The sequence below is a fragment of the Aulonocara sp. 'chitande type north' Nkhata Bay genome, linkage group LG16, assembly GCF_057382095.1.
Source record: "Aulonocara sp. 'chitande type north' Nkhata Bay isolate Kocher_YH1m ecotype deep benthic linkage group LG16, A_spYH_male_GT1.1, whole genome shotgun sequence".
Classification (NCBI taxonomy): Eukaryota; Metazoa; Chordata; class Actinopteri; order Cichliformes; family Cichlidae; genus Aulonocara; species Aulonocara sp. 'chitande type north' Nkhata Bay.
The window spans coordinates 8,649,340-8,676,393 of NC_141359.1; the positions used below are offsets into that span (position 1 = coordinate 8,649,340).

Consider the following 27,054-nt stretch of genomic DNA (forward strand, 5'->3'; position numbering starts at 1 on the left):
TTATTTTGCAGAAACTATACAGACAAGGATATGAAGAAACTATCAAGAAAGGCTATTTCCTCCCTGTGGATGCAATCTCTGTAAAGGCTGCTAAGGCCTCCAGGGAAATCATCAGTGACGTAAGTGGTCATACTGTACCAAGTGTCTGTTTACTGACACTTTAACATAATTTAAGCATCGTTCTACTTGTAACATAAATTTTTTTTCGGCTAATTTTATCCAGTACAAGTACAAGACAGGATACCGTAAGCAAGTTGGTCACCACATCGGTGCTCGCAGCATCCAGGACGACCCCCTTGTCATGCTGGCTCTGAACTCAGCCAAGATTGCCAGTGATGCTCTGTACAAGAAGGACTTCAACAAGTCCAAGACCAAGTTCAACCTGCCAGTGGACATGCTCAATCTGGAACTGGCCAAGAAATGCCAGATCCAAGTCAACGACTTCAACTACAGAACTCACCTGCACAACTGGACGTGCCTGCCAGACTCCAATGATGTGGTTCAGGCCAGAAAGGCCTACGATCTCCAGAGTGACGTAAGTCCTTTTGCGGGATACTCAGTGAACCATGCTGCTGATTTTGTCACTATTCTTGTGTTCTGATGTTCGAATTCATGTATACTTTTCTAGGCTGTATACAAAGCTGACTTGGATGAGGTTGTTGGTGTTGGATGGATCCCCATTGGATCACTGGACGTGCTGAAGGCCAAGAACGCTGCAAAAATCCTCAGCGACCGCCTCTATAAGCAGAGACCTGACACACTGAAATATAAGACAGACATGACCTCCATGCCTTTAGTCTTAGCCAAAACAAATGCTGATATCATGAACAAGGTAAAGTGTATTATGTTTGTAATTCCATTGATTTGCCTTCTGTTAAGTCCTCTTGTTTGCACTTTCTGTTTCATTCTGTCTTTTGTGTTTCCCACCACAGAGAACCTACGTTGCTGCTTGGGATGCTGAAAAGATTAAGGTCCATGTGCCCCCTGACACCCCTGAGCTGTTGCTTGCCAAAGCTAATGCTTACAACATCAGCCAGGTACTTTTTGTCTGCACAAATGATTAGGACAATAAAATCCAAGTAGATAAAATTTATTTTTTTAGGGTTTTTTTTTCTTCATGTGCAGATAAAAATATTCTCCTATGTCTCAATTTGTATTTTTGCATTTGAAATGATTCAATGATTATTATCAAATATAAATATGTGATTCTTGAAAAGTTTATAAAAAAAAAACAAGAGTGGCATATTGAAGGGAATAGTAGTTTGTCCTCTGTGTACTTGCTAACATATGACTTGCTAAAATTAGCTTGAGAATTCCCAGATTAAATGTAACTATTTATTTTCTCTTTCCTTCAGAAAATATACAAGGAAGCCGTTGAGGATATTTTCAGAAAGGGCTATGACCTCAAGCCCGATGCTGTCTCTGTCGTTGCTGCCAAACATGGAAGAGAAATCATCAGCGATGTAGGTGACATTGTTTTTCCTTCTCTGTTATTGACTTTATTTGCTTAAATTTATTGTCTTAACTTTGATTTCCTTCCTGCTCGCCACACAGTATAAGTACAAGACGGGATACCGAAAACAGGTCGGTCACCACATTGGGGCTCTCAGTGTCCAGGACGACCCTCTAATCGTGTTGGCTTTGAATTCGGGCAAGATCGCCAGTGATGTTTTGTACAAGAAGGACTTCAACAAGTCCAAGACCAAGTTCCACCTGCCAGTGGACATGCTCAATCTGGAACTGGCCAAGAAATGCCAGATCCAAGTCAACGACTTCAACTACAGAACTCACCTGCACAACTGGACGTGCCTGCCAGACTCCAATGATGTGGTTCAGGCCAGAAAGGCTTATGACCTGCAGAGTGATGTGAGCACTTATCACTTTTTGCTGAATATTAGCTCCAGTCTCTGTCTTCTGTGGCTTATCTGTAGCTGTGACCTGTGGTTCTTCTTCTCCTTCGGCTTGCAGGCTGTGTATAAGGCTGACATGGAATGGATCAAGGGAATGGGATGGGTGCCAATTGGTTCAATTGATGTGGAGAAAGCCAAGAAAGCGGCAGAGATTCTGAGTGAGAGAAAGTATCGTCAGCATCCCAGCAACTTCAAGTTCACTGCTAATACAGCTGACATGCCATATGCCCTTGCTCAGGCCAATGCCCAGGTTATGGACAAGGTACAGATAGCACATCTTATCCATTATTGTTCTGTGGGAGCCAGGTCTTTAAAAGTAGTGCATCAAAAGTATATGAGGTTCTTTTTGTGTCACACCAATGACACTAACTTTTTATTTTGTAGGGCTTTGAGTCATTTTATGTATACTGAGTATATTAATCTGCTTTTTACAGAAAGCCTACATTGCTGCCTGGGAGAATGATAAGACCAACATTCATGTAATGCCTGACACCCCAGAGATCATCTTGGCCCAGCAGAATAAACTCAACACCAGTCTGGTAATACAGTCTCTTCTTGCATAGGTTTTACAACATGTTAGCATGGTACAAATGATTATGTTTTCATAGGTACTGCTCTTTGTATTACAGTGTATAGAACATGAGACCCTAAAAGCATTATTCTTTTATCTCCAGAAATTTTATCGTGAAGGCTATATGGAAATGATCAACAAAGGCTACTACCTTCCCAAGGATGCAATCTCTGTTATATCAGCCAAGGCTTCCAGAAACATCATCAGTGATGTAAGTTTATGTTTCCCACTTGCTCCAGTTTGTCTTTTTGTTGCTTCACCACAGTAAATGTAGGGTTATTTTTGAATTTATTTTGAAACTGATGCATTATTTCTATCCATATTTCCAGTACAAATACAAGGCTGGTTTCCGCAAGCAGTGTGGCCATCACATCGGTGCTCTCAGTGTGAAAGATGATCCACTAATTATGCTGGCCGCTAATGCAGGGAAGATTGCCAGCGACAATGTCTATAAGAAAGACTTTAACAAGACCAAGACCAAGTTCCACCTCCCAGTAGATATGCTGACAATTGAACTGGCCAAGAAATGCCAGATCCAAGTCAACGACTTCAACTACAGAACTTACCTGCACCAGTGGACGTGCCTGCCAGACTCCAATGATGTTGTGCAGGCTAGAAAAGTCTATGATTTGCAGAGTGATGTAAGTACATGCTATTGTTGTAGAAAGCACTTTTTGGATTTTAATCGATTGTTCAATTATTTTCAGAACATTTAAGCCTCTATCTGTCTCTAACTGATTAAATAGACCTTTTTACATCCATTTTGAGTCATCCCACAGTTTGTCAAATTCAAACCATACATGAACAAATTCTGTATTTAATTAGGTTCAAACTGATTTTTGTGTTTGTAGGCTGTGTACAAAGCTGATCTGGAGTGGCTCAGGGGATGCGGCTGGTCACCTCAGGACTGTATAGATGTCGTCAAAGTGAAGCATGCCCAGACTGTCCTCAATGAAAGGCTCTACCGCCAACACCCAAGTACGGTCAAGTTCACCAGTGTCGTTGACCTCCCAGCTATTGTCTTGTCCAAGCAAAATGCTGAAAACCTCAGTGATGTGAGTAACATCTTTCTGTAGTTTCTTGGATTTTTTTTTAAATTGTGAAACCCAAATATTTGATAAAAATATCTATTCAAGTGGATAAGATGAAGCAGTTAATGTTTTTTTTTATTTTATCTCTGACAGAGGAAATATAGGGAAGTCTGGGATAAAGACAAGCTCACCATTCATGTGCCACCCGACACCCCCACCTTTGAACTCGCCAAGGCCAACGCTGTTAATATCAGCAATGTACGTTTGTGTTTACTTTACCAGTGTTTACTTTTTAACTTGTCTGTGCAGACGCACAATTTTTGTTGATTTATTTGTTGATTTTTTTAAAACTTTATTTCTTGTTCTGTGCAGAAATTGTACACAAAGGCATGGGATGACCAGAAAGCAGGAGCCTACCATATCAAGGAGGATGCTATCTCTGTGCTAAAGGCTAAAGCTTCCAGAGATATTATCAGTGATGTAAGTTAAAAAAACAAAACAAAATTAACATTAAGAAATGATCTACTTGCTGACTACGTCTAGTCCTACTTGCATTAACCTTTAATTTCTGCTCCCTTTAGTACAAGTACAAGACGGGATACCGAAAACAGGTCGGTCACCACATTGGGGCTCTCAGTGTCCAGGACGACCCTCTAATCGTGCTGGCTCTGAACTCAGGCAAGATCGCCAGTGATGTTCTGTACAAGAAGGACTTCAACAAGTCCAAGACCAAGTTCCACCTGCCAGTGGACATGCTCAATCTGGAACTGGCCAAGAAATGCCAGATCCAAGTCAACGACTTCAACTACAGAACTCACCTGCACCAGTGGACGTGCCTGCCAGACTCCAATGATGTGGTTCAGGCCAGAAAGGCCTACGATCTCCAGAGTGATGTAAGTTTATAGTTGCACATGTGGGTAGTATTCTACCAATCAATAGTGTCAGTGTAGTCAGAAAGTAGAGAACAGATCATAAACATTTATTAAATGTAAATCCTTTTACTCGTTTTACTCATTCGGCAGCCAAATACACTTTTTACTGTTTTTACAGTGGATAAAATACATTACAGTTTTTCCTCTAATACTATTGTTTTCACTCTTCAGTCCAGTTCATCCAGTAACAATGTTTCAACTTTTGTCCTATAGTGTACAGTTGCATAAATTATCTGCCTGCTTTCTTTTCTCAGGCTGTTTACAAAGCTGATATGGAGTGGATACGTGGATGTGGATGGATGCCACATGAGTCCGTAGAGGTGTTGAAGGTGAAGCATGCGCAGAAGATCCTGGCTGATGTAAGTTTGTACCTCACTAAGACTTAAAAACAAATAAAAAGTATGTGTATGCACACTGAATAGTTTCTTCCATTTCTTTCTTGTATAGAGAGGCTATCGGATCAAGTTGGATACACAGCAATTCATGGTTCCAGCTGACAGAATTGACTTAGTCCGTGCCAGGAATGCTGCTGAAGTCCTGAATGAGGTGGGGATGATTGCCTGTCATCAAAATGCTGCTTGGTTTTGACTTTTTGTTCTTAATGTGAACCGTGTGGCAAAATAGTGCTAGTGGCAAATTCCAGGTAGCTGAATTTTGATCTCCCACGTTGCTCAGGCTAAATATCGTGAGGCCTGGCACCAGGACAAGACCAAGTACTCATTGGTGGACACACCATCTCTTGCCACAGCCAGAGAAGTGGCGAAGAATGTTCACCCGGTAAGACTGATGGCATATATGATGCATTTTCTGCATATTTTAACTCAGCAAATTTCAGCCTTGTGCAGTTCCTGCTTTATTATTAGCAAAATAAGTGATACATTATCTTTTGTAGAAACTGTACACCAAAGAATGGGATAAGGTCAAAGCTACAGGATACTTCATGCCTCCAGATGCTGTACCAATCAAGCAGTGCATCCAGACAACTAAAGTGCAAAGCAAAGTAAGTAGTAGGATAAAATTTAATCAGGTTTGATTTAACTGACAACTTAATAATGTGGTAAAAATAAGTTCTTTCTTTTTTTTTTTGCCTGTCTTGTAGCATAAATACCTGGAGGGATACCGTAAGCAGGTCGGTCACCACATTGGTGCTCTCAGCGTCCAAGACGACCCTCTGCTCATGCTGGCTCTGAACTCAGCCAAGATCGCCAGCGATGCTCTGTACAAGAAGGACTTCAACAAGTCCAAGACCAAGTTCAACCTGCCAGTGGACATGCTGCAGTTTGAACTGGCTAAGAAATGCCAGATCCAAGTCAACGACGACAACTACAGAACTCGCCTGCACCAGTGGACGTGCATGCCAGACTCCAACGATGTTATCCAGGCTCGCAAAGCCTATGATCTGCAAAGCGATGTAAAGCACATTTGTAACTATTAATCATATTGACATAATAATCTGACAGAAACGTCTGTCTTGACTTCCTAACATGCATCTTGCTTTCGATCTCTAGCACGTCTATAAGTCAGATCTGGAATGGCTCCGAGGCTGTGGCTGGGTAGCAGCTGACTCTGTTGAACATGTGAAGGTCAAGAAGGCCCAGGAGATTCTCAATGATGTATGTTTACTGCATTACATGACATTCAGCCTCTTTTTCAGTTGGTTTTTTTAATCACATGTTGTGTCATTGTGTCTTGCCTCACTGCTCTGTTTTATTTACAGAGACTTTACAAGAAGACTGCCCAAGAAGGTTTTGGAAGATTCACCCTGGTTGTGGACCGGCCAGAGATAGTTTTGGCAAAGATTAATGCTGCCAACCTGAGTGATGTATGCAAAATCTAATATTTAAAATGACTCTCGATCGGAAAACCGGTGAGCAATGATCTGAAAAAAAGTTATTTTTTCTCTAATAGTTGAAGTACAAAGAGACTTTCAATGCAGAAAAGGGTCATTATATTGGCTCAGATGATACTCCTCAACTGGCCCATAGCAGGGAGGTGGCTAAGATCATCAGTGAGGTAACGTAAAAATAATAATCAAATCCTTTCTAGATTTCTAATTTATTTATTGTAAGTTCTGTGTTATATACATGTATTGTGCCAGGCTTTTCTTAAACTTTGCACATACCTTTTGTGGTTTTAGAAACTCTACAAATCAAACTGGGACGAGTCGAAGGCTTCAAGCTACCAGCTGAACCATGAATACATCCCACTGGTCATCTCCAAGAAGAGCAGGGACATTGCTAGTGATGTGAGTGTCTTATATTTCTTTAGAACTGTGATAAAATTAAATCTAATAACATGATATATTTTATTCTTGCACTACTGCAATTTTTATCATTCTAAACACCATTAGGTCAAGTACAAGGATACCCACGAAAAGGCCAAAGGTCACTACATGGCTGGAACCCTGGTGGACTTCCCTGAAGTGATGCGCTGTGGAGACCAGGAAAAGAACAAGGCACTGGTGAGATACTACAAAATATAGTACAGTATAAAAAACTACACCACTACACAATGCACTGAGAAATAAGAAACCATTAGTAACAACAGGCACTCAAAGAGGCAGCTCACTCTCTGGACAGTATTTACTGTTAAGGAAACAATGTTGTGTTTTGTATCTAATAATTTGGTTTTCTTTGTTGTTTTTAAATATACTATGAGAACTTTGTAGTGCAGTAAAATACAAATAAAGGGAGCATGACAGATGTTGATGTTTTGACTGTATAAACATTATGTAGGAACAATATGAAGTTATTATATAATACTATGATACTCATAGTACTATATAATACATATTATATCATTAAAAGATATAACACATTTTGGGGCCCACCTGCAAGAAAGGCAGATGTGAAATGTAAAAGTGAGGTCAGAGCTCAAATGTGACGTGATAACTGGATACAAATTTTAATGTAATATTCAGAATCCAGATACAACAGTATAATTTCCTAAATGTTGACAATACAAACAAAGGCAGCAGAATTTTTATGCAAAGTTTTAAAATAAAAGAGCTTCTACAAAAATACATGAAAACTTGATGATTTTTAAGTTGTTTTTTCTCTTGTTATTTCAATTATATTTGCATGTCCGAAATAAAATTCTATCTATCTATCTATCTATCTATCTATCTATCTATCTATCTATCTATCTATCTATCTATCTATCTATCTATCTATCTATCTATCTATCTATCTATCTATCTATCTATCTATCTATCTATCTATCTATCTATCTATCTATCTATCTGTCTGTCTGTCTGTCTGTCTGTCTGTCTGTCTGTCTGTCTGTCTGTCTGTCTGTCTGTCTGTCTGTCTGTCAGTCAGTCAGTCAGTCAGTCAGTCACAAGTTGTGCTATATGTCTGAAACATAACCTCCTCAGCAGAGGTAATAAAACACATTAGACAGAAGGATAGCAGCAAGACTGAAAGGGAAGGTTTACAAGACAGCAGTGAGGCCTGCTGTGATGTAGGATTTGGAGAATGGTGACGCTGATGGATAGATGGAAAAAAAATGAGTATATTAGAAGAACAGCTCTAGTCGAGTAGTTTGGTGTCGAATTAGAGAGGCAAGGCTGAGATGGTTTGGCTACGTGCCGATAAGGGACAGTACATATGATGGAGCTGCCGAGCAGGAGGAAAAGAGGAAGACCTCAGAGGAGGTTCATGTTGTAGTGAGGGAGGACATGCAGTAAGTCGGTGTGACAGAGGAGGATACTGGGGACAAGGTAAGATGGAGTCAGATGATCCGCTGTGACGATACCTAAAGGGAGTAGCTGAAAGAAAAACATGGTGATTAATAAAATATGTTAGATGCCACTATATGTGTATTACAAGTATATAGAATCAATAAGTCTCAATGTATTAATTTTATTTTTGAGATCATAGACTGCATATAAGAATAGAGAAGGGGGCGGTTGTGTAAATTGGTAATTAATTATTATTGTTTCTAACTCATCCTAAGGTCAATAGATATGTATTCTGACCGTTTATTTGTTTATCAAAGTGTTTTAGTTACCCTTGTGGATTGAACTTATTTTTTAATACGTGTAAACTTTATTTCAAATTAATCTCTTTTGCATCGCTAATCAGTAAGTTTCTATCGTGTGTGTCTAAACAGAGGGTCTACCAGAAGGACTACAATCAAACCAAAACCAAAATCCACATCCCATCCGACATCATCGCTAACCAGGTAGCTAAGCGGTGCCAGGACATGCTGAGTGATGTTCTTTACCGCACCTACCTGCACCAGTGGACTTGCCACCCTGAACAGGAGGACGCCATCCGTGCCCGCAAGACCAACGAAATCCTCAGTGATGTAGGTCCTTCTTCTGTGCACGTCTGCCGCCTGGTTGTGCCTGATTGTTGTGCGAGATCCCGTACAAACTTGTATTACATGAAGTATTACATGAAGCATTATCTAGACATTATACAAAATCTTTTATCTTTGTATTTATATAAACGCCAGAAATGTTATTACACGTCCCACATTAATAGATGTTTCTATCTGCAAGCAAATATATAATGTTGTCTGGGTTTATTGTCATTTGATAGGTGTTCTATAAGGATGACCTGAACTGGATGAAGGGTATTGGTTGCTACGTTTGGGACACACCAGAGATTCTTCGTGCCAAGAAGTCCTATGACCTGCAAAGTGATGTGAGTAAAAACATGTGATTCCTGAATTGTGTGTGTGTTTATGGGGATTTGGATTTTTTCTATTTGTGTTTGATAATGTACTTATATAATATGCTCCCGTATAGCTTAAATACAGAGAGAACGCCAAGAAGGAGTTCAACAATTACTCCATTGTGACAGACACCCCGTCTTATGTGACTGCTGTCCTGGGCCACACCTGGGCCAGTGAGGTGAGTGAGCTGCACTTTTAAAAACTACAAAATTAGTGTTTCAGTTTTGAACTCATACTGAGTGGATTAATGAAACATTCATCACTGACAGCTCAACTACAGAGAGGCTTATCAAAAGGAGAAGCACATCTACACCACGGTTCTGGATACCCACGATTACGTCAGATGCCAAAACTTCAAATACATTTTCAGCAACGTAAGTGGAGATCCAGTAAAAATGTCTGTCCTCCTGTCACTGATAAGAAGTGATAGATATCTGTAAATGACATGTTTATGGTGACGTTCTGGCTTTTTCTATCAACAGAAAAACTACACTTCTACCTGGGACAAAATCAAAGCGAAGAGTTACCAGATTCCACATGACGCAAACGCCTTGCAGCACGCTAAACAGCAGAAGATTATTCTCAGCAATGTACGTTTCAATTTTTATTTCATATTATTGTTATGATGATGTTCAATTTCTGATCTTTACAAGGCAATATGAATCCTCTCTCCCGTTCAGGTGAAGTACAAGGAGGACTACGAGAAGTTCAAATCTCTCTACAGCCTGCCCAAGTCACTGGAGGACGATCCTGGAACTGCTCGTTGCGTCAAAGCTGGAAAACTCGTCCTAGATGTAAGCTCCATTTGTTTTGCCCTTACACCTTCCACATATTGACATTTCTCTTGATGAGCAATAGAGCGGCTGTGTTGTTTGATTAGCTCTATATTACAAAAACATGCATCCCTGTGTAGATTTTATTGTGCATATGACAACTGAAAGAACCATCTGTTTTTCCATCATTGCAGCGTCTGTACAAGGAGAACTATGAGAAAACCAAGGCCAAGAACCACATCCCCCCAGACATGTTGGATATCCTGTCTGCCCGTAGTACCCAGAATGCCGTCAGCGAGATCAACTACCGCAAGTATCTGCACCAGTGGATTTGCATGCCTGACATGCAGGTGTACGTGCAGGCACGCAAAGTCAATGAACAGCTCAGCGACGTAAGTAGCAGTCCTCAGCTTTGATATTCTGTGCTTGTTATTGCTTATTTTGTCAGCTCTATCATTCTCTGTGCTATGATCCTATATGTTTACATTTTATATTTTTTCTTATTTTATTTGTTTTTGTTTTTCATTTTTGTGAGAATATTGAAAATCAGTTAAACCACACTGAGTTTTTTTCTATTCCTTTTTTGTTTATTTCTTAAAAAATATGAAAGGTCAGCATGTTTTGTTGCCTTATTGTATGTAAAAGAAATCAAATAGCTACATTCTTGAATCCTATGCACTGAAACTAATTTCAGCCACAACATTTTACCTCTCCCCAGATCTTCTACAAGGATGATCTGAACTGGCTCAAAGGTATTGGTTGCTATGCCTGGGACACGCCAGAGATCCTCCGTGTCAAGAACGCTGATAATCTTCAGAGTGAGGTTAGCCCAAGCAACACACTCATTCTCCATCCTCTTCATTGTTTTAAGTTTCTAACTTTAGTTCATCTCCTTTATAAGGATTTTGTCCTAACAAATGATTGCTATGCTTCATTTTTGATTCTAGAACAAGTACAGAGCCAAAGGCAAAGATGCTTTCAAAGAATATTCAGTGGTGACGGAGACTCCAGTGTACGAGACCGCCAAGCAGAACGCTCAGAACCTGAGTGACGTAAGGGATTTTATTGTCTTAGATTCATGCTAGCTCAGTAGTTTGTTAACACTCTCTTTGTACATTACAAACGAAAAGAAGTAAGATCGCAAATCTCATCTTTTTTTTCCATTTGTTTTCCCAGCTGCACTACCGCTATGATTACAACGCCAATATCAAGGGCACCAACACCGCTCCTGCTGTTACCATTGAAACAGAAAGAGCCCGTCTGGCCAACTACATCCAGAGTGATGTAAGATAACGTTCCTTCATATTCAGTGTGATTGTTTAACAATTATTATCATATATTGTATAGTATCAATATTTAAAATTTTTAACAACATCTCTCATCATGTGTGTTGACTTCTCTTAGAACTGGTACAAAGAAGCTAACAAGAGCTTCATGCCAACCGGTTATTCACTGCCTCATGACACCCCCCTCATCAAGCAGGTCAAGTTGAACACTGTTGTCTCCAGCAATGTAAGTCAAACACACGCTTGGGCAGATCAGAACTTTTTTATTTTTACGGTAATTTGATGTCTCTGAATGACACACTTTTGTTTTTATCCTTGCAGGTGAAATACAAGGAGGCCTATGAGATGGTGAAGGCTAAAGGCTACACTCTTCACCCAGAGGGTGTCAACTTTGTCACTGCAAGGAAGGCTAACAAGATCATCAATGAAGTAAGATGACACACAGCTGTTATACTTAAGCCAGACCCACTGTTGTAGATTAATGTTTCATTTCCTTGTGATGGATGTTAAATGCTGCATAAAACAGTGCTGTGCATGTGTTTCTTGCTCCTCCAGCGTCTGTATCGTGAGACTTACCACAAGCAAAAGGACAAGATCCACACAACCTATGACACTCCTGATATTAAACAAGTCAAGATGAACCAGGAGCACCTCAGTGACGTACGGGCACCCACAGATTACAACATTCATGTCCTTTTTTTTTTTAAATTCATGCTGTAAGATGGACTTTTTTTGTTCCCTTCTTACCCTAGTTGTGCTACAAAGAGAAATACTACAACAGCAGAGGCCAGCTGATATCGTTGCCCATAACGCCTGAGCTCATGCACTACCACCACGTCAATGAGATCACCAGCGACGTATGTAAAGAATAAAATTAAAACAAAACCTCTACAAGGTGGAGTTTGAAGATGTTTTTTAAAATAATTTTTTTAATTGTTTTGTGTTTTTAGCTGAAATACAAAGAGGACCTGATGTGGCTGAGAGGCATTGGCTGCTTCTTGTATAACACCCCAGAGATGGTCCGTGTCCGCGACGTCACCAAATTCAGGGTACGTCTTTTTGGATAGAATGGATTCCTATTTTTCCTTTCCAATGCATATTCAGGCATCTGCATCATTCATATAAACTATTTTTTCTCTCTTATAGGTGAGCTATCCAGTGGAGGCTAAGAAGAACCTTGCTAAATTCTCTGTGGTCCTGGACACGCCTGAGTATAAGCGTGTGACTGAGCTGAAGACGCACATGAGCAACGTGAGTTGGTTTCCTAAATGTGCTTCATCGTATTATAGCTTCATGTGATCTGCTTTCCAAACAAAAATGAGCTTGCAGTATATTCTAAAAAACAAAAGCCACACGTTTTGACATTCGCTCTGTTTCTTTCCAGCTGATCTACAAAGCTCAGAGCAAGGAGGACATGGCCAAAGTCACCACAACTGCAGACTCTGTGGACATTCGGAGAGTCAAGTGGGCCCAGCAGCTGGTTAACCAGGCAAGCTCAAATAAACAGCATGAATAACTGAATCTATTATATGTATGTGTGTGTCTTTCCTGATAATCTAATCAATATTTTTTCCCTTCTGCTACAGTACCAGTACGTAGATCTGGCTGCCAAACAAAGAGCTCATTTCACTCCAGAAATCAATACTCCAAATATGGGCCATGCTAGAAAAATGAAAGTGTTCTACAGTGATGTAAGTCTGATCCTTCGTTCTCATTTAATGCCGCTGTCACTGAAACCTCAACCTAAAATTGTTTGTATTTTATTTTGTTTACACTATTTACTGTAGCTGCTTTCTATATACTCTTATACTTTGCCAAAATAATTGAAATTACAGCAATTGCAGTCTCCTCTGAAGCCAATTTCTAAGGTGTTGTCTCAATCGTTTCTTCCCTTAGAACAAATACAAAGAACAGTATGAGAAGATGAAACACCGGTACACTGCCATTGCTGACACACCTCTCCTGATCCGTGCCAAGAAGTCCTACCTGCAGTCCAGTGATGTGAGTTTGCTCATTTAGGAAACTTGTGATTTAGTTTGAAACTGTTATGCATTCAGGAATTATAGGAGTCAGACTGTTTGTTAATAATTTTTCCACTGAAAACGGTCAAATTTAAGAGATTTCATTAACTAATAGTGAATTTTATCCCATGTCAAAATATAAATATTCTTTATCTGTTTATCTGATTTTACCCTTTTACCACAAATACTGTACAAGTCAGTGTGAAATTGTAGATGCTATAAATCACATTATGTGTGTTTGATGAATGTATATGACACGTTTTCTCCTTCGTTTCTTCAGCTGCGCTACAAAGAAACCTTTGAGCTTTCCAAGGGACACTACCACACAGTCAAGGATGCTCTGGACATCACTTACCATCGCAGGGTCACTGATGACATTAGCGAGGTCGGCAGTTGAAATGATCTGGCTCATTGTTAACTATAAATGTCTTTATAAATGTACATGTTTTGAGCTTTTGCATCTCCATCTACTGTTTTTTTCCTCTCTTATCAGGTTAAATACAGAGAGAAGTATATTAGCTCTCTGGGGACCTGGAAGTCCATCCCCGATCGTCCCGAACTCTTCTTCAGCAAGATTGTCAGCGGTAACGTTAGTGACGTGAGTACTCGTGACTTTATTCACCGTGTGGTAAAATGTTTACAGTTCATTAAAGAGTATTCAGTACAATGAGCACTGAGATACTACACAACATTTCAATTTAATTTAATCTCATTTTATGTGTTTTTTTTAGGTCAAGTATAAGGAGGACCTGGATTGGCTGAAGGGTATTGGCTGCTTTGTATGGGACACACCTGAGCTGGTGCAGGCTGAGAGGAACAAGACGCTCTACAGTGAGGTAAAGCATCAGTGACATTAAGCTTCATTTTTATTTATATGGCACCTGTTTATGATTTGCAGTATCGAGGTATAGTTTCTGTATTTTCTTAATAAAAGTTGTATTGTTTGTCTGCAGAGACTGTACAAAGCCTCCTTTGAGAAGAACAGAGGCAACTTCAAGTATACCAGCGACACTCCATTCTTCCAAGCCGTCAAGCAAGCCTCCGTTCTCATAAACGATGTGAGTCCCGTCATTCTTTAACCTCCAGCAATAAATAAAAATTGGATTTAGTTTGTTAACGCATTTGTAAATCAAATGAAACAGTTAACCACATTTCTATTTTTCTGTGCTTCTCTATTGGACTCTCAGCGTGGAGGTAAAAAAAAAACAGGAATTCACTGTAGTATTTTATAATTGCCTACACTGTTTATCACTGACTGTTTTTGTGTTTACCCTTAAAGTCAAGTGTTTAAAATGTTTCCCTTTGTTCTTTACATCAGTCAGTTTTTACCTTCCTTAAATTCTTAAAATGTTTCATCCACATGACGCGAGATGAAACATTTTGTTCTCTGGGGACTCCTTTTTAACTACCTTCTGACACTTTGAGCAGAGGGCTTACAGAGCAGACTATGAGAAGACCAAGGATAAGTTCACCATAACTACAGATGATCCTAGATATCAACTGGCCAGGGAGAACAGGAAGATGAGCCAGGTAAACGCCCTGGTCACGTTGTACCACCGGCCTGCCACCTCCGGTCTGGTCCCCGAAGAGCCCTGACACCGGTGCATGAGGTTGTCAGCAGGACTGCTGATGGTGGACATCGCATGGCATTTATAGAGCTCCCAACTCAAAAAAAATTATTTCCCTTTTGTATCAGTTTCTTCATTTTGTCCCACACAGGTTGCTGTTGAACTGCCACTCAAACAGCAGCTGGAATGCTGAGTGTTATGCAGTGTTGTCCTTCATCTGCTCCATCAGAAATGACAGTTTAATCACTAGCACAGTAACAATTCAATCCACTGAGCCGATCGTCTCGCACTCGCTGTAGATGATCATCCCTGTCACTCTGAGGGCACAGATAAGGACAGACAGCACCATCGTCACACTTGGATCCGGAGTTCTTCTCCAGTCCTCCCCCATGTTACTGCTGTTTTCCTTTTGTGTCCTCAACTATGGCATGCTGTGTGTGTGTGTGTGTGTGTGTGTGTGTGTGTGTGTATGTCATTGTGTATGTGGACAGAAAATGTATAAATCCAGAGCAAAGGATCTACTAAAGGGTGGCTGCAATGAGCTACTCCGCCCTGACATCCTCACAGCCCTTTACCAGACCACTATGGGCAGTAAGGTAAACAAAGAGAGAAGGGAAGCATGATAACTTTGATCTCTGTCCACAAACAGGCACAAAATAGACCATGTGTTATATATCATAAGACTCAAGTCATAGATGGAGGTGACTTTGTTCCTCCCTGCTGTTTGTGGACAAGGTCTTATCACATAAAATCCCCATCCTGCAGAAAATCTTTCCATCCAGTCATTCCATTTAAAAGTGGCTTTAACTCCCACATAGTCCATCCTTCTTCCATGCTCTAATCCCTCCATCGCTCATTTGCTTTTCTTCATGGGCAATTCATTACCGAAGCTTTAACACTGTTTGCCCAACTGCCTTTGAGCAATTTGGTATCTAAAGAAATGCAGTAAAATTTAGTACATTATAGCTTTAGTTTTGACCAAAATAGCAATCACAGAGTCTTCTCTTATGTTAAACTATATATATATAAATCAAATATATATCTATATATATATATATATCTATATATATATATATATCTATATCTATATATATATCTATATCTATATCTATATATATATATATATATATATATATATATATATATATATATACATACATACATACATACAACATCTTAAACCATGTGGGCACTGCAGACTTTCATGATGGTGGTAAGGCATTTAACTGTCTTTATTGTCACATGAATAATGCATCCCTCTGTGCACGTGCACGTCTCTCATCGAGCATGCCTATAAGCTTTTCCATTGCTTTGTTTCACTCAGTCGATGTTGCATATTGATTTAATTATAACTACATGCTAGCCAACTTGCTCCGATAGTGTTTAAAAGCTATCCAAGAAAAAAAAAAGTAATTAATTTTTCCTTAAAATTAGCTATAATATGCTATAACGCTAGCGATGTTTTAAAATTAGCGCTATCATCTCAACTGACTCTTAAGAAGCTGAAATAGGACTTTTTTTAAAATCTGCAGTAGGGTTGTATATGTATAGTGTCTGCAAGACTTTTTCGATGTTTTCTTGGACAGTTTTTCTACCACTTTAGAAGTTGCTTGTTATATTCATAAAGACAACAACAACAAAAAAATTCATAAAGACAAGCAAATTAATACAGCAGCAATTTCATTGCATGATGCTAACTTTCTTTTGTTTTCACATTATCCTTGTTCTATCAGTGGAAGTATAGAGAGCAGTATGAACGTGCCAAGGACAAGTTCACCTCTGTTCTGGAGACTCCTGAGTATGAGGCCCACAAACGCAGCAAGAAGATCAGTGATGTAAGTGTTGGGTTTGCAAGGTTTTTATTATTATGTTTAGATTTTTACAAGAACTTGTGAAGAAGCAGTGGGTTTTTTTGTGTTTAAATTTCACCTGTTACTATCTACATCTGCTTAGATCATCTACAAGATGGAGTATAACAAGACCAAGGCAAAGGCTTACACCTTACCTTATGACACTCCACACCAACAACACATGAAGAAGGTCAAGGAGATCACCAGCAATGTAAGTCTGCACTGCACTTTTAAAATATTCTTTCATACACTGGCACAGGAAACCAAAATACAAAATGTACTTTTGTATATTTTATGTGTCTTGCAGCTGAAGTACAAAGAGGTGTATGAAAAGAGCAAGGCCCACATCAACATTGACCCCGAAGCTCACGAGATCCGTGCCGCTAAGGAGGCCTACAAGAACATCACCAATGTGAGCATCTCGAGTGCCAGAATTTTCAAATGACATTTTTAAACCCAAATTTGTGCTAACATCCAGTTTTTGATTCTGTTTTATTTTGCTATATTTCTAGCTTGACTACAAGAAGAAGTATGAAGCAACCAAGAACCAGTGGATCTGGACAGCGGACAGGCCCGACTTTGTCAATGCTGCCAAGAACTCCTTGCAGCAGAGCGATGTGAGTTGGGACCTCTTATTTTAATGTGTGTCATTTTAGCAACATGCAGCACTGTTGCTCTCTTTTTTTCACCGCCATATTTTACCAACAGGTTGAGTACAAGTACGACAAAGAGATCATGAAGGGCTGCGTGATACCTGTGGTCGATGACAAGTTAACCTTACTGTGCATGAAGAATGCTGAAATGGCCAGTGAGGTAAGTTTCCCCATTCTTTATTAGAGACACCATATTTAGTTAAAACTACTAAAGGCCAGATAGTGATGCTTAAGAATGTGATGTTTAATGTCCTAAACTGCTTCTTTTTTCTTTTGCCCATCCCAGGTGAAATATAAACAGAAGTATGAGAAGGAAAAGGGACACTACATGCCTGTCCTGGACACTCCTCAAATTCTCCATGCCAAGGCTGTGCGTGTTCTGGCCTCAGAGGTAAGAACTGTTCAGCAAAAAATTAACTGTACTATAGGGTATATATAGTATACCCTTAGGTAAAACTTATGAGTTTTTAAATGTTTTTATTCTTTATTTTATTGTTCATCAGAGCAAATACAAGGAGGCCAGTAAGAAGGAAATGCAGTCCGGCTCATTCACCACCCTGTCCGACACTCGTGATACTGCCCACAGCAGGACAGTCAACAAACTTGTCAGCGGGGTATGACTGTCTTACTATTACATGCGTTTCACAAAATGAGCTCAGCCAGCGTGTAACCCTGGACTGTTTGTTTGCAGCTGGGCTTGATGTGCTGTTCTATCTTTTTAGAAAGTGTACAAAGAAAAGTTTGAGAAGGAAAAGGGCAAGTCCATATATAACCACATGATTGTGCCGCCTGATGTTCAGCATGCCATGGACGTGGCCAAAAATCAGAGCAATGTGAGTCATTTCCACAAATGGGCTAAAACAGTTGGGGTAGTTGGACTTGGGGGGAATTTTTTCAGCTTTTCATAGTTGTCTGTGGATGTGGAAGTCAGGTTTACTATATTGCATTTCCAATTTTGTCCAACTGGACAGGTGGCCTACAAGAAAGATGCCAAAGCCAGCCTGCACTACACTACTGTAGTCGACCGTCCTGACATAAAGAAGGCTACCCAGGCTGCTAAACTCATCAGTCAGGTAACCATGAAGTACACTGATACTGACTCACCAGCTCAGTACATGTAAATGTGTTTAAAGGCTCAACTCAAGACAAAAGAAGAGAAAAAAGGAGCATCCCTATAGTACCCATCCCTGTACTGTAGTTTCTACATGATCAACTGACTCTTGTCGGGTCTTGTGCCCATCAGATTGGCTACCGTGAGAAAGCACGTGAAGAGGCCAGCCGTGGAGGCTCTCTAGCCCACCGCCCAGATATCGCTTTGGCAACTGAGGTGTCCAAGCTGACAAGCCAGGTACACTAAATGAATTTGCTCACCTGTCTCATCCAGCCCTGGACAGTCGGGTTCCTTTGCCACTGGGTCGCAACGATTGTCATCTCATAGAAAAGGCTTCCCTTGTTTATTAATTTATTCATTCATTTAATTATTTATTTAGGTGGCAGCCAGTTGGAAAGATCAGCTGCCTGGATTTTAACTGTCAGATCAGCTTCCACAAGCTAATATTAGCAGACTAGTAGTGCTGTGGTAGATGCTTAGCAGCAGTCGTGTTGGCCTAATGATACAACTAGCAGCTCTTCCACTGCGCTTCCTCTGCCATCCTGCATTATAATCCATGTTACTCCATGAAAGTAGATATAGATGTTTAACCATACCATTGTACATGTCCCACCACCATCCTTATACCTGTCCTCCTCTTCCTCCATCCTTCAATACTATAACTCTTCTTCTCAACCTTAATCTCTTTCCTCTTCTGTCTACTTCCATAACATCCTAGTCTGTGTGTTCTCATCCCTCCATCTCACTGCGCTTTGTAGGTGGAGGATAAGCCCTCCCTCCATGGAGCAGCTTCCTATGATACCCCCCTGATGCGCCACATTAAGAAAATGAGTGCGGTGACTAGTGATGTAAGGAGGTTTATGCCCTAAAACTGACGGACTGCTGCTGCTTGTCTGTCCTCTCTGTCTCTCTGTCCCCCTTCCTGCTGACCCACAGACTGGCTGAATACAGGGTTCACTGAGCCTTTAAGATAAACATCTGGAACTTTTGAGAAAATATTGATTCACAAATCAAATCTTACAAAGTTCCTATTTGATTTGCTCTTTCTTTTCTTTGCAGTGTCCACCCTCTGCTTTTTTTATATTTCCATTACAAGATGTGCCTCATTGCTAAGCATAGAGAACAGCGTTACTGCATTAGCTGCCTGGCGCTAATACTATGTGTTTATTTAAACTGTCTTTTCAGATTTTTCCCATTATTTCCCTTTAAGTCTCCATGTCTGTTTGTTTCTGAATGTGACAAAAGGCTTTTCTAAAAATGAACTTGAATTGTTCTTAAAAACATGTGTATGTCCAGTAGTTCACCGTGCTGTGCTCCATTTTCATCGCAATCCTAAGGGGTGGTGTAGGCCCTCCTAAAAGTTTGGAATACGGTTACAGTAGTGAAAAGTTAGCCACAATTCCTGTTAGATATACACATGTTTTTATAGCACACCTTTTCAAACGTGTTCCTGTGTTCTGCCTTCACTCTAAAGTGGTTTGACCTGTGGAGCCAAACCACACCTGACCTGCGTCCACAACCACACCGCCTTACCTTTTCCATATATATTTTATTATATATGAAGTTCATGTTTGTGTTTATGTGAATTACAGGATGCTTTATTTGCTTATGTTTACAGTACAAAGCATCTTGTCTGATCAGTTTGATCAACTTTAAAGTTAATAAATGCATCAGAATCAGTTTTACATTTGCAACCAATCTATTACACACTTTTCATTACTGCTCAACATATTTATGAAAGAAAAAACAAATTAAATACTTAAAATGTGGCGCAGAGCCTGTGCAAAGCTTTTATAAAACTATCTGCGAGGAATCTGAGTCACTAATCAAATCCAAAAACTGTTGTCCTTCAGTTGTTTTTTACTATGATGGAGACGTCGGCTGATGTTGGTTTCCTCTCAGTCAATACATAAACTAACTTGTACACATATCCTACGCTAATGAACAGGTGAAGTACAAGGAGAAGTTTGATAAGGAGATGAAAGGAAAGAAACCTCAATATGACCTGAAGGAAAGTAAGATTTACAAGACTCTCAAGGAAGCCAGTGTGCTGGCCAGTGAGGTGGGTGCTCGCGTATCTTATCATCACTTCACACCGTTTTTATCATAGGCCAAAAAAATCATTCATTTTTTCCACAGTTGTTATACTTTTGTATAGTTTGTCTGATTGGTTTATCTATGGGAGTAAAGCAATATCTGATTTTGGCATCCTGGTGTTGTTACTAGAACAGAGACAAACTAAATGTATCCTAGTAATTCTTTACATTTCTGTGAAATTCACCATTTCAAACAAATATCGCCCATTATATATTACCATAGTGTCTAATTAATGTGACTGCTGTCAATATAACACACAGGTGAAGTACAAGGGTGACCTGAAGAAGATCCACAAACCTGTGACCGACATGGCCGAGTCCCTGTCCATGAAGCACATCACGAGCACCAGCAAGCTGTCCAGCGACGTAAGCTACCTGTGTGACTATTAACCTTTAACCCTCTCACATTCCCAAACAGGAAGCTGCAGCGAGCGAGTTTGGTTTCGTTGCACAGTGTGCTGAACTCTGTTTCCATCACCTCACAGTAACAATCGGCAAAATGTAGCAAACTGCTGACCATCTCATGGATTTATGCACTAAGCTCCATCATAAAAGACATCCATCATTCTCTGACCTCATCTGGTAGTGATCTTTACCCATCTCACTTTTGACCTTTGACCCCGAATACTATCACCCTCTATAACCTCTACTTCTTAACCTTTTCAGTGACTTTTTTCCCCCCCGTAGTTCAAACAAAACTAGTCTTTTATTAATGTTCACTTAACACCGACTTCCTCTTCCTGCCTTTTGTAGATTGACAATTATTTTAACATAACTTTAAAAACCCTTATGTTTAAATGCTATTATGTTTCTTTCTATCATAAACTATGAGGATTTTCTGCTAAGTAATGATTCGCTGTACTGAGCTGCCTTACTTTACTGGGAATCCCCCATAGTACTGCTACAAGAAGAAATTTGAGGAGAGTAAGGGTCACTACCACATGATTCCCGACACACCCGAACAGCTCCATCACAAGGAGGCTTCTGAACTTCAAAGTAACGTAAGTGGTTCATACTCCCGTGGGGCAACGAGCACTCGACACAGTAAAAAAAACACTATTGTGGGTTTCAACTGTGTCAGACAGTTTTCCTTCCCACTGTCGCCAAAGTGCTTGCTCACAGGTTGATTGTTGGGTTTGTTGTTGGGTTTTTCTCTGTATGTATATTTTTAGGGTCTACCTTACAGTATAAAGCGCCTTGAGGCGACTGTTGCTGTGATTTGGCGCTATATAAATAAAATTGAATTGAACTGAATTGATAATACTTTCTATGTTTATTATACTGTAACAATTTTAATGGGGTGTTTTAAAAATGCTGTTAAAATTGATATTTTAAAAAAATAAAAAATAAAATAAAAACAAAAAATACTCATTTTGTAATTGTTTATGATATAGCATATTTGGTATTATAGTTTTCTTTCCAGGGAGTCATTTCTCATATCAAGTCACTGTTAAATACCTTGATTGCATAATCAGTCGCAGTGAAGAGCCGTGCAAGCTTTTCTTTTCTGTTCTCATTTACATTAATTACAGTAATTTAACTTGTCTTGAATCTTACTGGATGGATACACCTTACAGCTTTTCTGTTTGATTTTCCCAGTGTACAGAAATGAATGGAAACCATGTGATATCCCCACAGTGTGTCTTTCCTTTGCAGACAGTTGAGTATGTTTGTGTGGGTCGTTACAGGTGAAATACAAGGAGAAGTATGAGAAGGAGAAGGGCAAACCTATGCTGGACTTTGAGACACCCACATATGTGACTGCTAAGGAGGCTCAGCACATGCAGAGTCAGGTAAATAAGCCTTCTGTTAACCTCTGCCAGTGAAGTACGCACAGATGCAGTACGTTTTCCCATTGCAGACCTCTCTTAAAATCTTTAGTGCCTCCTTAAGCGCTATATTAACTTGTATTGTGTTGCCTCTTGTTGCTAGTTGGATGCAAAGCCATTGTTTATGTTATGCTTACAGAATGATTCTAAAGTATGGAAAAACATTTTACAATGCCTTTAGTAACTTTATTACACCAAAACTGCAATTCAGTAATTTTATAGTCACAAAATGTTTTAAATTGCAGAAAATTCACATCAGTAGCTCTTTACAGTCGTCCTATTGTAATACTGTGGCAGTGTAAAATGCGCTGAAAGGAAACTCACCCGGAAACTTCTGTATTGTTCACTTAATGCTATGACAGGTTATTTTCCTGTGAAGATGTCAAAGTAAAGTATGTGTTTGGCCTCTTTCCTGGAGCCTGCTTTATAGATTTTAATTACAATACAATATCCTAGTGTAGTTCCTTTTTCACAACAAACACCTCTTACACCTCCACACATGCACTCAGACACATTTACAGACATCAGATATACAGTTATGGGTGCTATCATGAGCAGAATGGTGCAAACAAGAATGAAGGGAGCTGCATTGTGAACCAGCACTGCTTGCATGTGGTTATCTGAGCTCTGTCTGTCCCTTGTGTTATCTCTGTGACCAATAGAAAGACTATAGGAAGGACTTTGAGGAGTACATGAGGGGAAAGAACCTCTCAGGCTTGGAGGTCACCCCTGCCATGATTCATGTCAGACACGCCACCAAAATAGCCAGTGAGGTAACTAAAGGACAACTTACATCTGATGGTGTCTCCTATTTACCTCACCCAAGCTTCATAATCGTACTAAGACAACATCACAATCGGTCTCTTTTTCTTTTCACCACTTTTTTTAGCCCTTCCCAGTTTGTCTTTTGCAGTATTATTAGTTTATTATTAACTTTTGCATGATTGTCTACAGAATAATAATGACCTACCCATCCTCCAGCCATCATGTGTCTTCCTAGCAGTAAAGTACTCAACTGATATTGAATAGATCTTCATTTTACAGTCCTTCACCAAGTAGTAGCTTACCACCAACTTTATGTGACAAGACTGCATGCATGTAATCATTTGTGTGAAACAACAGGGTGAAATGCTGATGTGAATTCCCATCTTGTTGATTTCCTTGTTGTTTTAATGAAGATTTTGTTTCTGCTCTTTCTGATTAAATGTGTTTCAACTTGTTTTTTCATTAGAATCCTGCCAAAATCACCAACGTCTCCAGTTTTCTCTGTAACAATATCACCGATTGTAATGATAATACATAAAAGCAGTGAATGTGTCTCTGCGTAACTTGGAAAGACTTGGTGACTTTGAGCTTTTTAAAGGCAAGCAGCAGAACTTGCCGACTGTATCGTTTGTCTGTCTGTGTGCTTTGGCCTGGCCTGCCTGTGTGCCCTTCTCTGCAGTCTCTCTGTTCTTCTTCCATCCTGTAGAAAGAGTACAGGAAGGATCTAGAGGAGGGGGTGAAGGGTAAAGGTCTAACTGTACTGGAGGAAACTCCGGAGCTTTTGAGAGCAAGAAATGCCACTCAAATCCTGTGTGAGGTACGACTGACCGAGAGGTGATGCCAACAACATCACGCTCTCATGACTTCCAACAATCTCGCTCTTCATGAATCCTATCCCCTCTTAACTAAGCTTCACCATTGCACTAAAAGTGAGACTGTTGGGTTCACTCGTCCTCTTGTCCCTGCTTTCTTATGTCACTAATTTCCCATCATTGTATTTTGTGTTTCATGACCATAACCTAACCTTCATCTGCACCCTATTTAATTTTGCCATGATTTTCACTTGTACTCATATTTATTTGTGTGTTATGAATCCTACAAAAATCAGCCTCAGTTGTACCCAAAGCATATCTTCTCTTCTCTTGTTTTTCAAGTCAAACATGCAATGTTGAATTTTTATAGAATTTTAATGACTTTATCTTTTTTCATAAGTGATCCCGGTGCTTGCAGATCTCTTAATTGTTTTGTTGTTGTCGGTAGTGTTGTTTTTGAAAAGATATACTCTGAGTGCATTTGAGGTTGATTTGTAGATTGCAAGATAGATGTATGATGACTTAATGAACAAACTGAAGAAGTAGAAATAGTCTATTTTATGTCATGTCTCTAACTGCTGACTGCTGTTGTTTTATTTTCAGTTCTGTGTCAAGCTTCACACTCAGTCTTGTTACCACATCCGTTACGTAGATTCTGCTAACTTTCTCTATTCTCTGACCCCTCATGATTTCTGGTTTTGCAGCCCTCTTCAGTATGAATGAGTAGAAACCCCGTTTTGTGTTTTTTTTAGAGTAACATTATCATGTGTAAAAATTTTAACTTTTGGTGTTTACAGAGAGAGTACAAAAAGTCTCTGGAGCAGGAGATCAAGGGCAAGGGAATGCTGGCTTTGGCTACAGACACCCCAGACTTTATGAGAGCCAGGAATGCCACGGAGATCCTCAGTCAGGTCTGAATCTTAAATGTTTTTTGCATCGCTTTCTTGGAGCAGTGATTTCCAGAATGTGAGCTGCAGGCCCCTGATATGAAATGAAGGTATTATGAATTAATTATTTATGTAAAAGACAAAAAAAAATCAGAGTGATTGCAGGTTAATTTGGACTGAAAAGATTCCAAGAGTAACAAAAGTCGAACATTTAGACTAGACAGAGTAGGACTGGGCTGATGAGAGGGCTATTTCTTCACACTAGGCTGAGGCTGATTAGGGAAGGGGAGACATGTGGGGAATGAGACACGGGTGAAAAAAGTCAGCACAATGACAACATTGGAAGTAAACTTACATAATGCACAAAGAAAAATCAAGCTTTGAGGAAAATGGGAACTAACTAAAAGACAAATGCTAAATATAGAGACAGCACACAGATACAAGGGAACAGTGAAGGAAGTAAACACAAATAACAAAGTCAAAGAAAGAACTTGAGTAAATACAAAATGACAGCTCAGGTCAATTTGTATTCACGAACATAAAAACAGGCATCAAAAACTCAGAAGACAAGAACTAGGCTAGAATGGTACAATAAATAAAACTAACGTTTGGTGAAACCATGAGCACACGTCCGGTGTTAAAAGGAATATCTGTTAATATTTTCCGCTGCATTTATGATCAGTGCTGACTGGCTGTTTTTCTTTTCCAGTCTAAGTACAAGCAGACCGCTGAGATGGACAGAGCCAGCTACACAACTGTCATCGATACCCCTGACATCATCCATGCTCAGCAGATGAAGAACATCGTCAGCCAGGTAGGTTACTGAACTGACCCAGCCACCACTCTCATCAGGATAAATCATTAGCATATATAAAAAAAATCACAAATTGTATTATCATCCAAACAGAAAAAATACAAAGAGGAGGCTGAGAAGACCATGTCTCACTATGTACCAGTCCTGGATACTCCAGAGATGCAGCGAGTCCGCGAGAACCAAAAGAACTTCAGCACTGTAAGTAACACACGAGGAGTTACGCCGCGTCCGGACAGGTCAGCACGTCCTGACTGAGGTTCTTTCAGCATCCTGTGTCTCTATGTCCGTCTTTATAGCTGCTGTAAAATTATATTTCCAGTACTTTATATGTTTGCAGGGGCGCCACCAAGGGGGGGCCACAGGGGGCCACTAGCCACACTTCAAAATTTGCTGCCCCCCCACCGAATGCCCCCACCCAGCAAGATTGTCCAATGTTGGTAATAATTCTAATAAACATGGGCACAAAAGAGAGGAAGACACCATATATTTACTCATTTAATCCTGTTTAAAACAGATTATTATGGATTTCATAATATTATTTGGTTTTCACAGAGACCTAAGCTAGGCATAATTATTCTTTTCCTTCTATGTTATTTGCCATATTTTTCAAGTAACCTACAGTGGGGCAAAAAAGTATTTAGTCAGCCACCGATTGTGCAAGTTCCCCCACCTAAAATGATGACAGAGGTCAGTAATTTGCACCAGAGGTACACTTCAACTGTGAGAGACAGAATGTGAAAAAAAAATCCATGAATCCACATGGTAGGATTTGTAAAGAATTCATTCGTAAATCAGGGTGGAAAATAAGTATTTGGTCAATAACAAAAATACAACTCAATACTTTGTTACATAACCTTTGTTGGCAATAACAGAGGTCAAACGTTTACTATAGGTCTTTACCAGGTTTGCACACACAGTAGCTGGTATTTTGGCCCATTCCTCCATGCAGATCTTCTCGAGAGCAGTGATGTTTTGGGGCTGTCGCCGAGCAACACGGACTTTCAACTCCCGCCACAGATTTTCTATGGGGTTGAGGTCTGGAGACTGGCTAGGCCACTCCAGGACTTTCAAATGCTTCTTACGGAGCCACTCCTTTGTTGCCCGGGCGGTGTGTTTTGGATCATTGTCATGTTGGAAGACCCAGCCTCGTTTCATCTTCAAAGTTCTCACTGATGGAAGGAGGTTTTGGCTCAAAATCTCACGATACATGGCCCCATTCATTCTGTCCTTAACACGGATCAGTCGTCCTGTCCCCTTGGCAGAAAAACAGCCCCATAGCATGATGTTTCCACCCCCATGCTTCACAGTAGGTATGGTGTTCTTGGGATGCAACTCAGTATTCTTCTTCCTCCAAACACGACGAGTTGAGTTTATACCAAAAAGTTCTACTTTGGTTTCATCTGACCACATGACATTCTCCCAATCCTCTGCTGTATCATCCATGTGCTCTCTGGCAAACTTC

General features: G+C 39.9%; 1 protein-coding gene across 16 annotated transcripts in view; it reads left to right on the forward strand.

The window, feature by feature from the left end:
* The window catches only part of neb (nebulin), a 59,659-nt gene that overhangs the window by 24,836 nt on the left and 7,769 nt on the right, over positions 1-27,054 (forward strand). For 7 of the 16 annotated variants that reach the window (XM_086267261.1, XM_086267271.1, XM_086267272.1 and 4 more), the window contains 68 exons: positions 12-119; positions 224-535; positions 629-832; positions 933-1,037; positions 1,356-1,463; positions 1,555-1,866; positions 1,969-2,172; positions 2,345-2,449; positions 2,585-2,692; positions 2,811-3,122; positions 3,333-3,536; positions 3,666-3,770; positions 3,885-3,992; positions 4,094-4,405; positions 4,699-4,803; positions 4,892-4,990; positions 5,120-5,221; positions 5,337-5,444; positions 5,544-5,855; positions 5,953-6,057; positions 6,162-6,266; positions 6,353-6,457; positions 6,582-6,689; positions 6,795-6,905; positions 8,558-8,755; positions 8,992-9,096; positions 9,201-9,305; positions 9,397-9,501; positions 9,610-9,717; positions 9,808-9,921; positions 10,095-10,292; positions 10,619-10,723; positions 10,848-10,952; positions 11,077-11,184; positions 11,305-11,412; positions 11,508-11,615; positions 11,742-11,846; positions 11,939-12,043; positions 12,137-12,235; positions 12,333-12,437; positions 12,571-12,675; positions 12,773-12,877; positions 13,083-13,187; positions 13,488-13,592; positions 13,701-13,805; positions 13,939-14,043; positions 14,161-14,265; positions 15,267-15,371; positions 16,509-16,610; positions 16,729-16,836; positions 16,933-17,037; positions 17,138-17,242; positions 17,334-17,438; positions 17,565-17,669; positions 17,782-17,892; positions 18,001-18,111; positions 18,250-18,351; positions 18,522-18,626; positions 19,148-19,237; positions 20,338-20,451; positions 20,747-20,851; positions 21,382-21,486; positions 22,174-22,278; positions 22,977-23,087; positions 23,786-23,896; positions 24,689-24,802; positions 25,488-25,592; positions 25,686-25,790. In XM_086267261.1, coding sequence (XP_086123387.1) covers positions 12-119; positions 224-535; positions 629-832; positions 933-1,037; positions 1,356-1,463; positions 1,555-1,866; positions 1,969-2,172; positions 2,345-2,449; positions 2,585-2,692; positions 2,811-3,122; positions 3,333-3,536; positions 3,666-3,770; positions 3,885-3,992; positions 4,094-4,405; positions 4,699-4,803; positions 4,892-4,990; positions 5,120-5,221; positions 5,337-5,444; positions 5,544-5,855; positions 5,953-6,057; positions 6,162-6,266; positions 6,353-6,457; positions 6,582-6,689; positions 6,795-6,905; positions 8,558-8,755; positions 8,992-9,096; positions 9,201-9,305; positions 9,397-9,501; positions 9,610-9,717; positions 9,808-9,921; positions 10,095-10,292; positions 10,619-10,723; positions 10,848-10,952; positions 11,077-11,184; positions 11,305-11,412; positions 11,508-11,615; positions 11,742-11,846; positions 11,939-12,043; positions 12,137-12,235; positions 12,333-12,437; positions 12,571-12,675; positions 12,773-12,877; positions 13,083-13,187; positions 13,488-13,592; positions 13,701-13,805; positions 13,939-14,043; positions 14,161-14,265; positions 15,267-15,371; positions 16,509-16,610; positions 16,729-16,836; positions 16,933-17,037; positions 17,138-17,242; positions 17,334-17,438; positions 17,565-17,669; positions 17,782-17,892; positions 18,001-18,111; positions 18,250-18,351; positions 18,522-18,626; positions 19,148-19,237; positions 20,338-20,451; positions 20,747-20,851; positions 21,382-21,486; positions 22,174-22,278; positions 22,977-23,087; positions 23,786-23,896; positions 24,689-24,802; positions 25,488-25,592; positions 25,686-25,790 — 8,712 coding nt within the window. Of the gene's footprint in view, positions 1-11; positions 120-223; positions 536-628; positions 833-932; positions 1,038-1,355; positions 1,464-1,554; positions 1,867-1,968; positions 2,173-2,344; positions 2,450-2,584; positions 2,693-2,810; positions 3,123-3,332; positions 3,537-3,665; positions 3,771-3,884; positions 3,993-4,093; positions 4,406-4,698; positions 4,804-4,891; positions 4,991-5,119; positions 5,222-5,336; positions 5,445-5,543; positions 5,856-5,952; positions 6,058-6,161; positions 6,267-6,352; positions 6,458-6,581; positions 6,690-6,794; positions 6,906-8,557; positions 8,756-8,991; positions 9,097-9,200; positions 9,306-9,396; positions 9,502-9,609; positions 9,718-9,807; positions 9,922-10,094; positions 10,293-10,618; positions 10,724-10,847; positions 10,953-11,076; positions 11,185-11,304; positions 11,413-11,507; positions 11,616-11,741; positions 11,847-11,938; positions 12,044-12,136; positions 12,236-12,332; positions 12,438-12,570; positions 12,676-12,772; positions 12,878-13,082; positions 13,188-13,487; positions 13,593-13,700; positions 13,806-13,938; positions 14,044-14,160; positions 14,266-14,635; positions 14,738-15,266; positions 15,372-16,508; positions 16,611-16,728; positions 16,837-16,932; positions 17,038-17,137; positions 17,243-17,333; positions 17,439-17,564; positions 17,670-17,781; positions 17,893-18,000; positions 18,112-18,249; positions 18,352-18,521; positions 18,627-19,147; positions 19,238-20,337; positions 20,452-20,746; positions 20,852-21,381; positions 21,487-22,173; positions 22,279-22,976; positions 23,088-23,785; positions 23,897-24,688; positions 24,803-25,487; positions 25,593-25,685; positions 25,791-27,054 lie in introns of all 16 variants that reach the window. The other 9 variants (XM_086267262.1, XM_086267265.1, XM_086267267.1 and 6 more) reach the window with 9 other exon arrangements.